This window comes from Polypterus senegalus, chromosome 13, assembly GCF_016835505.1.
Source record: "Polypterus senegalus isolate Bchr_013 chromosome 13, ASM1683550v1, whole genome shotgun sequence".
Taxonomy (NCBI): domain Eukaryota; kingdom Metazoa; phylum Chordata; class Cladistia; order Polypteriformes; family Polypteridae; genus Polypterus; species Polypterus senegalus.
This window is the reverse complement of record NC_053166.1, coordinates 87234206-87247737: the sequence shown is the minus strand read 5'-3', so window position 1 is coordinate 87247737 and position 13532 is coordinate 87234206. Positions and strand designations below refer to the sequence as shown.

The window sequence follows — 13532 nt, the reverse complement described above, 5'->3', positions numbered from 1 at the left end:
CACCGATTCTTTCTCTGCCCAGTGTCACCACAAGCCAAGAGCCGCCCCTGAGTACTGCTGCAATAAATTATTTAATCGAAGTGAAACACATGTTTAATAACGTGCTTTAACTCCTATCATCATGAAAACGACATCACGTATACATCTCAGTATTTTAGTTATTCAGAGAGCTGTAATATCATGAATGTAATGGACTCTGTGTCCTGTTGGAGGAAGAGAGCCGGTTTAAGAAGCAAGTAGTGATTCACACACATAGAGCACATAGAAGATCAAATACAAAACAAAACATTTAACGTGCTACTTTAATTACGATGTGATTTGAGAAACTGGTTAATTAAACGATTTTAAGATTAAGTTTATGATGTTCTACTTTAATGACAAAATAAACTATGTGATTAAAGTGGAAATGTCGAGATTGAAGTTGACATTTCGTGCTTTTTCCCCACCGTGTGCCTTTTTTCTCTGTACCCTAATAAGCTTTCATATGACAGTGACATCAGACAGTGGGCTTACAACTCGGCTTCTCACGGCGACTTTGATATGTGACTTCTTTTTTATTTCCGGCACTGTGCGATTTTGTGAATGTGAGCTTTCAAGTTTCTCCAACACGCTACGTCACTCGATCAACTTCCTTTTGTTGATTATACCACCGTTTATTTGAACAAATAGTATGTTTTTCCTTTGCCTCCACTTGGTATTCACTGAAATTCTTATATTTTCCCCCGTGCTTTTCCCATTGTCTTTTCACAGAAGGCTGAGCTTAAGGGCGATTTATATTGATTTGCATATTCAAAGAGGCGTAATTCTGGGTGCAGTTGGGGCGTTACATAATGCGCGTGCACGAGCGTTAGTTTTCACGCTGATTGGGATTTATGTAGCAGAAGAACGTGGAAGTTGGAGTACGCACAGATTCCTGCATCTGGATTTTTCTGTGCGTAAGCACATTTCGGCTTTTGTGCTTACGCCATGTTATAGTGCGAGTTCTACGCACGGCGTTATACATGAGGCCCCAGGCCTGTAAATCTCAGGGAAGGAATATTCAAAATCCACACAAGTACAAAATTGGCCCAAAAATGAACAATATCCAAAGCAAAATTCAAAATTCAAAACCAAAGGTAATCACTGAAAGTACAGAAACAATCAAAGTGAGAACTTACAAATTGAAGCAAGGGGAATCCAAGAAATGGAAGCCAAACAGCATGGGTTGTTGTCCCGATCCCTTAGACTCAACATACAAAGAACTAGGACAACTAATAGAATTAGAAAATAAAGCAAAATGGTTAACACAAAAATACTAGTTACAATGTAAAATAAAATAAAAGATTGTACACATTAAGAATGTACACATCAAGCTATCTTAATCATTTTTTGGGATTTTTAATATCAAAATGTGAGCACAACAAATTTGTGCTGCCATCAACAGATAAGGTAAATATTGATTTAAGTTCAATACAATATCAGTATATTCCATTTGACAGTTCCATTTACATACTGCTGAAAAACCTCTTCATATTGAACAGTGTGATCTTTAAATGGAAGATACAGACCTGCAGCCTACATTGGTGCCTTCTTTGTATATTGCATCCACTCTCTGAATGTGGAAATGCTCTGCTTTGGGAATATTCAGGATAAATATTACAGCAACCCAGACCCCTTCTTACTGAGGGATCAATTCCAGTATTTGATGTTGTTGACCTCCCATATTAAAATTTTATGGCTTAGTGTCTATTGTTACAACTTAAATATTTAAAATACACTAATGCAAATCTATGAGTATCATTTTAGAGCTTTTCATTACAGAACTACCACTGAAAGATATTATATATGGTGGAGTCATTGGAGGAGCTTTGCTGCTTTTCATCATTCTGGTCATTGTGCTGTATATAAAGAATAGGAAGCCCGTCAGCCATGTAAAACAAAATCCGCAAACAGGTAGGTCTGGGCTTTAGCTTCACAGCAATGAACTTTAGAGGTTTGTGTCTTGTGTGGGAGCTTCTATGCTTATAATTCAATTTATGCCTTTGGCATAGGGACAGCAGGATATGTACTTTTGATAAATGATTGTATCTATCACTATTTAGCATCAATAACTGCCACCACAAGATGACACTATTGTAGCACAGAAAAAACATTACAAAGGTGACACACCTACTCCATTATGTGTGACCTTTTTCCTGGAAATACCTCCATAATTTTATGTTTGAATTTCTGATTTTAAACAAACTGTAACTTTATTGTGTCCATCCAGAGAGATGGCACAGATAAGTGCAGATGAATATCTTTTCAAAAATTAAGCTTCAATTGCTGTAGCTTATGGTGAAAGTTTACTTAAACCAGAAGTCTCCAAACAATTAGACAGTCAAACAAAAACAATTTTTTTAATAAGCCACTAGAGAAACTGAAATTGTTTTTCAGAACATATCCTTTATTTTTCAATAAACAGCCACCTTGTGTGGTAAATCAAAGATTTTATTGTTGTATGTTGTTTGTGGCAATGACTATCATTGCTTGACCATGTGATTCAGTTTCATTGTAGCACGTGCCTCATTATGCTGCCCTTGTTTTGAAAGGCTGCACACCTTTTGAAATATGGGAAGTTTAATTTAAGAATAGACTTGCCAATTCAGTTCAGACTTACAAAAATGCAGAGACATCGACTTAAGCATTCATTTCTGACCCCGAGTCCAGCTTTGGCATTACAGTTCCAGTTACTGACTCTTGCTTTGACTATTCCTGAGGTTTCCCTTTTTAACTACTTTGCATCTGTTATGCTCAGAGTGGTCCTACCAGCTGTGCATTGCTTGTTTCAAAATGATTATACCATAACACCTACATATTAATAATAATTCTTTACATTTATATAGTGCTTTTTCTCACTACTCAAAGCACTCCATGCAGGGAGGACCCAGGATGTCAACCCATGATCTCCTTACTGCAAGGAAGTAGCGCTACCACTGCGGCACTGTTGTTTGATTCAAAAAGCCTACATGAATAGCTACAGATTATTTACTTTCAATTGATCATAATAGAGCACATGCTCAGGAACATACAGTGGTGTGAAAAACTATTTGCCCCCTTCCTAATTTCTTATTCTTTTGCATGTTTGTCACACAAAATGTTTCTGATCATCAAACACATTTAGCCATTATTCAAATATAACACATGTAAACACAAAATGCAGTTTTTAAATGATGGTTTTTATTATTTAGAGAGAAAAAAAATCCAAACCTACATGGCCCTGTGTGAAAAAGTAATTGCCCCTGAACCTAATAACTGGTTGGGCCACCCTTAGCAGCAATAACTGCAATCAAGCATTTGCGATAACTTGCAATGAGTCTTTTACAGCGCTCTGGAGGAATTTTGGCCCACTCATCTTTGCAGAATTGTTGTAATTCAGCTTTATTTGAGGGTTTTCTAGCATGAACCGGCTTTTTAAGGTCATGCCATAGCATCTCAATTGGATTCAGGTCAGGACTTTGACTAGGCCACTCCAAAGTCTTCATTTTGTTTTTCTTCAGCCATTCAGAGGTGGATTTGCTGGTGTGTTTTGGGTCATTGTCCTGTTGCAGCACCCAAGATTGCTTCAGCTTGAGTTGACGCATAGATGGCCGGACATTCTCCTTCAGGATTTTTTGATAGACAGTAGAATTCATGGTTCCATCTATCACAGCAAGCCTTCCAGGTACTGAAGCAGCAAAACAATCCCAGACCATCACACTACCACCACCATATTTTACTGTTGGTATATTGTTCTTTTTCTGAAATGCTGTGTTCCTTTTACGCCAGATGTAACGGGACATTTGCCTTCCAAAAAGTTCAACTTTTGTCTTATCAGTCCACAAGGTATTTTCCCAAAAGTCTTGGCAATCATTGAGATGTTTCTTAGCAAAATTGAGACGAGCCCTAATGTTCTTTTGCTTAACAGTGGTTTGCGCCTTGGAAATCTGCCATGCAGGCCGTTTTGCCCAGTCTCTTTCTTATGGTTGAGTCGTGAACACTGACCTTAATTGAGGCAAGTGAGGCCTGCAGTTCTTTAGACGTTGTCCTGGGGTCTTTTGTGACCTCTCGGATGAGTCGTCTTTGCGCTCTTGGGGTAATTTTGGTCGGCCGGCCACTCCTGGGAAGGTTCACCTCTGTTCCATGTTTTTCCCATTTGTGGATAATGGCTCTCACTGTGGTTCGCTGGAGTCAAAAAGCTTTAGAAATGGCTTTATAACCTTTACCAGACTGATAGATCTCAATTACTTCTGTTCTCATTTGTTCCTGAATTTCTTTGGATCTTGGCATGATGTCTAGCTTTTGGGGTGCTTTTGGTCTACTTCTCTGTGTCAGGCAGCTCCTATTTAAGTGATTTCTTGATTGAAACAGGTGTGGCAGTAATCAGGCCTGGGGGTGGCTACGGAAATTGAACTCAGGTGTGATACACCACAGCTAGGTTATTTTTTAACAAGGGGGCAATTACTTTTTCACACAGGGCCATGTAGGTTTGGATTTTTTTTCTCCCTAAATAATAAAAACCATCATTTAAAAACTGCATTTTGTGTTTACTTGTGTTATATTTGACTAATGGTTAAATGTGTTTGATGTTCAGAAACATTTTGTGTGACAAACATGCAAAAGAATAAGAAATCAGGAAGGGGGCAAATAGTTTTTCACACCACTGTATCATGCTTACACAAATATCAGGATTAATAGTTTGTTTTTATCAATTAACAATGCAAAGTGAAATAACAGAAAAGAAATCTAAACCAAATCAATATCTGGTGTGACTATCCTTTGCCTTCAAAACAGCATCAATTTGTCTAGAAACACTTGCACAGTTTTTGAAGGAAGTTGGCAGGTAGGTTATTCCAAATACCTTGGGGAACTAACCACAAGATCCGCTGTGGATGTAGGCTGCCTCAAATCCTTCTGCCTCTTCATATAATCCCAGACACACTCAATGATGTTGTGATCAGGACTCTGTGTGGACCATACCATCACTTCCAGGACTCCTTGTTCTTCTTTATGCTGAAGACAGTTCTTAATGACATTGGCTGTATGATCAGGGTCGTTGTCCTACTGAGGAATACATTTGGGGCCAATCAAACACTTCCCTGATGGTATTGCATGATGGATAAGTATCTGCTTGTATTTCTCAGCATCGAAGACACCATTAATCCTGACCAAATCCCCAACTCTGTTTACAGAAATGCAGCCCTAAACTTGAAAGGAACCTCCTCCATTCCTAACTGTTGCCTGCACACACTCTTTATTATACTGCTCTCCCGCTGTTTGGCAAACTAACTGCCTTCTGCTACAACCAAATATTTCAAATTTTGACTCATCAGTCCAGAGCACCTGCTGCCATTTTTCTGCACCCCAGTTCTAATGTTTACATGTATAGTTGAGTTGCTTGGCCTTTTTTCAATATCAGAGGTGTGGCCTTTTGGCTGCAATTCTTCCATTAAGACCTCTTCTGGCCAGACTTCTCTGGATAGTAGATAGGTTCCTGGGTCCCACAGGTTTCTGCCAGTTTTGAGCTGATGGCTGTGCTGGATAACTTCTGATTTTGAAGTTAAGTAAGAATGATGTCTTTCATCTTCCATACTAAATTTCCTTGGCCAACCACTGCACCTCAGTGTTGCCCGTTTCTTTGTGCTTCTTCAAAAGAGCTTGAACAGAACATCTTGAAACCCTAGTCTGCTTTGAAATCTTTGCCTGGGAGAGACCTTGCCAATTGTAGCATAACTACCTTGTGTCTTGTTGCTGCATTCCTATGACCTGTGACATTAAACTGTCTTCCATAACCTCACTTTGGTAGCAGAGTTTGGCTGATCCTCACCCAGTTTTAAGCCTTCTACACAGCTGTTTCTGTTTCAGTTAATAACTGTGTTTCAACCTGTATATGGAGATGTTGTTCATTAGCACCTGTTTGGTATAATTGGTTAAACATACACCTAACTATAATCCTACAAAATCCCAGACTTTCTGCAAGTGTACCTATAAGAACTGATGCTGGTTTGAAGGCAAAGTGTAGTCACACCAAATATTGACTGGATTTAGATTTATCTTCTGTTCATTCACTTTGCATTGTTAACTTTAAAAAAATACTATTAACATTTCTATCTGTGTAAGCATTCTTAGTATACAGCATTTTTTCACGCCTGCCTAAAACTTTTGCACAGTACTGTATATATACACTCACCAGCCATGTTATTAGGTACACCTTGCTAGTACTCGGTTGGACCCCCTTTTGTCTTCAGAACTGCCATAATTCTTTATGGCGTAGATTGAACAAAGTGCTGAAAACATTCCTTAGGGATTTTGGTCCAAATTCACATGACAGCATCATGCACTTGCTGCAGATTCTTCGGCTACACATCCATAATATGAATCTCCCATTTCAGCACATCCCAAAGGTGCTCTATTTGTTTGAGATCTGGTGACTGTGGAGGCCATTTGAGTACAGTGAACTCATTATCATGTTCAAGAAGCCAATTTGAACTGATCTGAGCTTTGTGACATGGCACTTTATCCTACTGAAAGTAGTCATCAGAAAATGGGTACACTGCAGTCATAAAGGGATGAACATGGTTAGCATCAATACTCAGGTAGATTTTGGCACGTATACAAAGATCTATTGGTACTAAGGGTCACCAAGTGTGCCAAAAAATATCCCTCACACCATTACACCATCGCCACCAGAGTGAACCATTGATACAAGACAGGATGAATCCATGCTTTCATGATGTTAACACCAAATTCTGCCCCTACCATCCTAATGCCGCAGTAGAAATCTAGACTTGTCAGACCAGGCAACGTTGTTTACAATCTTCTGTTGTCCAAATTAGGTGAGCCTGTGCAAAAGTTTGCCTCAGTTACCTGTTCTTAGCTGAGAGAAGTGGCACCCGGTGTGGTCTCCTGCCACTATAGCCTATCAGCTTCAAAGTTTGATATACTGTACATTCAGAGATGCTCTTCTGCATACCTTATAGCAGCCCTTGATTTAATTTAATCAACACGCAAAGAGCCTCAGAATGGTGCATTTATCTTAATTCACGTCTCAAACTTTAATTCTTTATTAGTGTTGTTATGCCATCATGAGCACCATGAAAACTATAAACGAAAAATATAAACATATACTTTTTAACATTTTACAAGAAACAGAATAAATGAAACAACATATAATCAATTGTGTACCTACCTACGCTTACCAATGGTACAACAATTTTAAAGATTATCATTTTAGAGACACCATTTGTCTTTCATTATTTCCTCACAGTTTCTTCACACTTCCAGTATACTGTATCGTTACATCCCCTACTTGTGGAATGATTTTGCGGTCATTGACATACCTTGGTTGTAATGAGTGGGTATTTGAGTTACTGTGGCCTTTTCTATCAGCCTAAACCAGTCTGGCCAATCTCCCCTGACCTTTGACATCAAAAGGCATTTTCTCCCAGAGAACTGCTGCTCACTGGATATTTTCCCCTATTTGGACCATTCTCTGTAAACCCTAGAGATGGTTGTGCATAAAAATCCAAGTAGATGAGCAGTTTCTCAAATACTTGGACTTTAAAAGTCACTTAAATCACCTTTCTGGCGATTCTGATGCTTAGTTTGAACTTCAGCAGGTTGTCTTGACAATATCTACATGCCTAAAAGCATGAGTTTCTGTCATGTGACTAGCTGATTAGATACTTGTTGAACAGGTTGAAAAGTTGAACAGCTGTACCTAATAAAGTGGCCGGTGAATGTGTATATGTATATATATAGAGAGAGGACAGTTTCTTCCCTGGACCGACATAGGGCAGTGCCCTTGGTTTGTCCTCAGGGCACAGTATATATACAGTATATAGTGAATAAATTATACAAGAACCTAAAGAGTTGGGGTCCCATGGGATGCACCATTTAATATTCAATGGAAATAAAAAGAAAAATAATGCCAATAAACCAAATACACAATTTACTATCTTCCAGTCAGGGTTTGGTTAAGGTGCTGCCACGAGGTCCGTTCTCTTAGGTAGCTGGTTCCACAATAAATGTCAACTTACAGCCTTAAATAGTGGCAAGGGTGGAAGAGCAAGAGTTAACAACGTATTACGAGAAGTGGCATCAGTGATCTTTTTGTGGGTTCTCTTCCACTGTTGGGTTGAAAATGGAATAGAGGTTAATACAGGTGTCATTCTATCAGTTTTTCCACTTTGCTTTCCCATGCTCAAATGCTTGTGGCACTCTTGATGCTCATGGGTATGACTATATTTATGTTGCAATGCTATGTATGCTTTTCATTAAATTCTTTACATTTATTTATTTATTTTATCATGTGGTATTCTAACAGCTGTTCTGAGGAGACATGAAAGTAAGAATTTTATTTAACTAATTACATATGACAATATATTTTAACTTAACCTATCTCTCTACAGGAGTGGAGGCTCTAGGAGCATCAGGCTATATACTCATACACATATACTCACACCTCAAATTCAAATGAAAAACCATCTACTCATTTTCAAACTTAATTAATCCAGTTCAGAATCAAAGGAGTAGCAGATGCACGGTAGGAACCAATTCTGGACAGTGCCCCAGCCCATTTCAGGGCACATTCACGCTCATTCACTCATAATGGGCCAGTTTTGACTTTCCAACCTAACCTAACCTACACGTCTTTGGGGAATGGGAGGAAAATAGGAGAACTCAGGGAAACCCCAGACAAACAGTAAACACATTCAAATTCATGTTTACCTCCATGCACTTATACAAATCAGCACCTATTTCTGTCAAAATCACCTGTTAATTGTCTTTTTTTGCTAATTGCCTCATTTTTAATGTTTTTGGCATTACAGAGAGAAAGTTCAACAGCTATGTGGAAATTCAAGTTTGTGAGTTTTCCTCGACGAAAAAGAGATACAAAGAAGAACCTGTATACATGAATGTACCTATTCGCGGCTCAAAAAAACATTCTCAGAATGGAAAGAAAAGTAGCAAAATGTTCAAGTGACATTCCAAAACCTACCCAGAACAACATATATACATGAAAAGGAAGGGTAATATGTACATTATGTAAAACATGAATTCTTGTAGATTTTTTGTGCAATGTATATGAAAGTGCATTTAAGGGTCTATTGGGTTTCAATCCTGAACAATCTGAGGTTCTCTTTTATATTCAAAGTGCAGTCAGCTTTCTAAGGCAGTCATTGGAGAAGATCTTAACTGACAATTGATTTTATGTCTGCCTGATGGGTGCCTATTATACAGTAAGTACCTCTGAGCGTTTGTTCGTTTCCAAGAATTCATGATTTAAGTCCATCAATCCATCCAATAGTGAACTTGCTTATCCAGCTTAGAGTCATGAGGCGCTGGTGATAATCTGGTCTGTTTATCAGGTGGTAAATTTTGGGGTCAGCCTAGAGTTGCCAATTAATTTGACTCTCACACCTTTAAGGGCAGTCCATGTATTTAGTGATCAAAGTTTAAATTTTGAAATAATACAATTTTCATCATTTTCAGACCAGAATAAGAATGGCCTTTTGTAGATTTCATTACAGGCTACCATTGTACCACAGTGAAATCAAAGCCAGCCCACAAGGTTTTCCCCTCAAGTCGTATTTTGTGGTGGTGTGACGTTAAAAATGAGTCCACATGTTTGTGCAAGATCAAAGACATGGTATCTCTCCAAATATCCCACAGCAAGTGATTATTTCATTCCGCATACCGTAACTGCCTTGCTATGAGCATCCCATGCCAGAACCAGATCATAATTTGTGAAGGAGATCTTGTTGAATACTGAATATGACGCTTCTGTTTGTATGTTTTATCCAGAAAAGGTGGAGACTTGTCCTAAAGCTATAGCTAGTCAGCGCTTAGTCATTGATCATTCATCACTGTGGTGCCTCCCTTACTGTATCTGCCCTTGAAGTTCCACCTTTTAAGACAATTCAAAATCCATCATTCATCCGTTTTCCAAACTTGTTTAAGAAATGTTTACAGCCATGAAGAACCAGAGCCTATCCTATCAGTGTAAGGTGTAAGGGGGGAACCAATACTGGATGAGATAACAATCCATTGTATTTCACAAACCCACACATGATCACTAATGCCAGACCAATGTAAAGGTGCCATTTAAAGTAACAAACTGCTACCGTGCTTCAGCCCAGGCTGTACCTCAAGCTTAATTTTTGTTAATCTGTGGTTAATTGTAGTCAATTAAGGGAGAATCTTAAATTGAGCTGACCTCTAATTGTTTATTGTTCTTCAGATACAATTACTAATTACTCTGCAGTCAACTAAAGAGTTTCAAGTGAGTAAAAGGGCAGATTCTGCATATGGTCGTTGTTCAAGCACTAGGTCTTCTCTCTCAGTTTCTTCCCCTTAAGAGTCACATGTTTTCTTCGGTATCTTTTTTGTATTAGATATCAAGGATTCTTCAATTAGGGAAATAGTTTAATATTATAAGTGTATTATGAAATGTATTTTTGAAACGTTTTGTATTTTAAGTTTAAGATTTTTTAAATTATGGTAGTGATTGATGGAATGAAGAATCTGGGAGTTGTTCATTATTAAAAAGTTATTGCTAAGATTACTTTTTAAAGTGTTTTGTATTTTGGGTTTTTATATATTTTAATTTATACTCATGATTAATGGAACAAAGATTTGTGAAACACCAAAAATTTTGCAGAATTTGAGTAGGAAAATGATTTTCAGTTTTAAAATATTTGACACCCATCCCTCTACTGACATCTCGTGGCCATTTTTATTAACATTATGCACTGACTCTACCATATACTGTAGTTCAGTGAGTGTGAGACACTGACCCTGATAGTCATGGATGAATCCTATTCCTAATAAATTATGGCTGTGCTGTGATGTCCATGTCTGTTGCTTAGTATAGAAATCTACAATTACAAAAAAAATGCTAATTTCTAATGCGAACAAGTAGGAATGCATCATGCATCTAATGAGATCTAGGGATGTAACAAAAGACAACTCGCTCTCATGCCCAGTGTCTTCTCATTAATATTCCCCTTTTCTATTGTATCACTGTTGTTGCTGCTATTGCTGATGTTGTCATTAATAAAAATGTATGTTAAGAATATGTGTGGATTGTTTCATGTGTATAATGAAAAGGAATTTATTAATATTTTTAGTGGTTTTAACAGGTATCAAGTAACAAAGGGTAACATTCAAGTTTTTGGAGTTTCAATTTTGCCTTATATTAAGTGCATCAAGTTGTATTTGTGTTTACCTTTAGATTTTTAAGAGGCAGGAGAAAGGGTCAATGTGTTGGTGTCTGTGCAGATTGTGCTGCCATTGCAGGCAAAACACAATTCCTTAAATTTGCAACATCACAAACACTAGGCAGAAACACATAAAAGCCATAAGAGTTCCAGACTCTGTCCACACACACAGAAATGGAACTTCCATTTTCAAAACTTGTTAAGTGAGCAGTACGACACAAAGGGTGGCCAGCTTGAACCCTGCAAGATTTCTATGACATTTTAATGATGATTCTGCACACCAATGCAAATCCCTTGGTAATACATCATCTCTCCCTCTTAGGTATGATATACAGTGCATCCGGAAAGTATTCACAGCGCATCACTTTTTCCACATTTTGTTATGTTACAGACTTATTCCAAAATGGATTAAATTCATTTTTTTCCTCAGAATTCTACACACAACACCCCATAATGACAATGTGAAAAAAGTTTACTTGAGGTTTTTGGAAATTTATTAAAAATAAAAAAACTGAGAAATCACATGTACATAAGTATTCACAGCCTTTGCTCAATACTTTGTCGATGCACCTTTGGCAGCAATTACAGCCTCAAGTCTTTTTGAATATGATGCCACAAGCTTGGCACACCTATCCTTGGCCAGTTTCGCCCATTCCTCTTTGCAGCACCTCTTAAGCTCCTTCAGGTTGGATGGGAAGCGTCTTTCCGCAGCCATTTTAAGATCTCTCCAGAGATGTTCAATCGGATTCAAGTCTGGGCTCTGACTGGGCCACTCCTTTGATATCTTGGCTGTGTGCTTAGGGTTGTTGTCCTGCTGAAAGATGAACCGTCGCCCCAGTCTGAGGTCAAGAGCTCCCTGGAGCAGGTTTTCATCCAGGATGTCTCTGTACATTGCTGCAGTCATCTTTCCCGTTATCCTGACTAGTCTCCCAGTTCCTGTCGCTGAAAAACATCCCCACAGCATTATGCTGCCACCACCATGCTTCACTGTAGGGATGGTATTGGCCTGGTGATGAGTGGTGCCTGGTTTCCTCCAAACGTGACACCTGGCATTCACACCAAAGAGTTCAATCTTTGTCACAGCAGACCAGAGAATTTTGTTTCTCATTGTCTGAGAGTCCTTCAGGTGCCTTTTGGCAAACTCCAGGTGGGCTACCATGTGCCTTTTACTAAAGAGTGGCTTCCGTCTGGCCACTCTACTATACAGGCCTGATTGGTAGATTGCTGCAGAGATAGTTGTCCTTCTGGAATGTTCTCTTCTCTCTACAGAGGACCTCTGGAGCTCTGACAGAGTGACCATCGGGTTCTTGGTCACCTCCCTGACTAAGACCCTTCTCCCCCGATCGCTCAGTTTAGATGGCCAGCCAGCTCTAGGAAGAGTCCTGGTGGTTTTGAACTTCTTCCACTTACGGATGATGGAGGCCACTGTGCTCATTGGAACCTTCAAAGTAGCAGAAATTTTTCTATAACCTTCCCCAGATTTGTGCCTCGAGACAATCCTGTCTCGGAGGTCTACAGACAATTCCTTTGACTTCATGCTTGGTTTGTGCTCTGACATGAACTGTCAACTGTGGGACCGTATATAGACAGGTGTGTGCCTTTCCAAATCATGTCCAATCAACTGAATTTACCACAGGTGGACTCCAATTAAGCTGCAGAAACATCTCAAGGATGATCAGGGGAAATTTTGAGCTTCATGGCAAAGGCTGTGAATACTTATGTACATGTGCTTTCTCAGTTTTTTTATTTTTAATAAATTTGCAAAAACCTCAAGTAAACTTTTTCACATTGTCTTTATGGGGTATTGTGTGTAGAATTCTGAGGAAAAAAATGAATTGAATCCATTTTGGAATAAGGCTGTAACATAACAAAATGTGGAAAAAGTGATGTGCTGTGAATACTTTCCGGATGCATTGTATATTCAACATCAACAGGAAAGAAATTCCACACAAACCAAACAGCTAACTAAAAACGCATCATTACATTAGTGAATGGTATTGCATTAATTACGTTTAGCCTTCAGAAGTGTTTCAGAAATTAATGGCTGAAAAGGTCTGAAGTGCAACTTTTGTTTTAATCTTCTGCACCACTTCATATTCAGTAGAAATGGTAGCCAGTCGTTTAAATCTGTCCTGTGCCATAATATCATCAAGGATCATTCAAAAACTCTTAATCTTTTAAGTTTAGCTGCTGGGCAGTCTATATTTTGGACAAGCTGCAGCTATTATCGTTGGGAGCAGAACCCACCACACCCACTGTTGTTTGTAGTTTCTTGTAGAATCATTGATGACTTGACAATAACACATTATCATC

The 13532-nt window shown here is 38.6% G+C and overlaps 1 protein-coding gene across 1 annotated transcript in view; it reads left to right on the top strand.

Annotated features, from left to right (window-relative positions):
* LOC120542664 overlaps positions 1–10412 on the top strand; it is a 45045-nt gene extending 34633 nt beyond the window's left edge. Inside the window, exons 5-6 of the mRNA XM_039775267.1 lie at positions 1801–1932; positions 8829–10412. Of these exons, the coding sequence (XP_039631201.1) occupies positions 1801–1932; positions 8829–8983 (287 nt within the window). The 3' untranslated portion in view covers positions 8984–10412. The remainder of the gene's footprint in view (positions 1–1800; positions 1933–8828) is intronic.
* The last annotated feature ends 3120 nt before the right edge of the window (positions 10413–13532 follow it).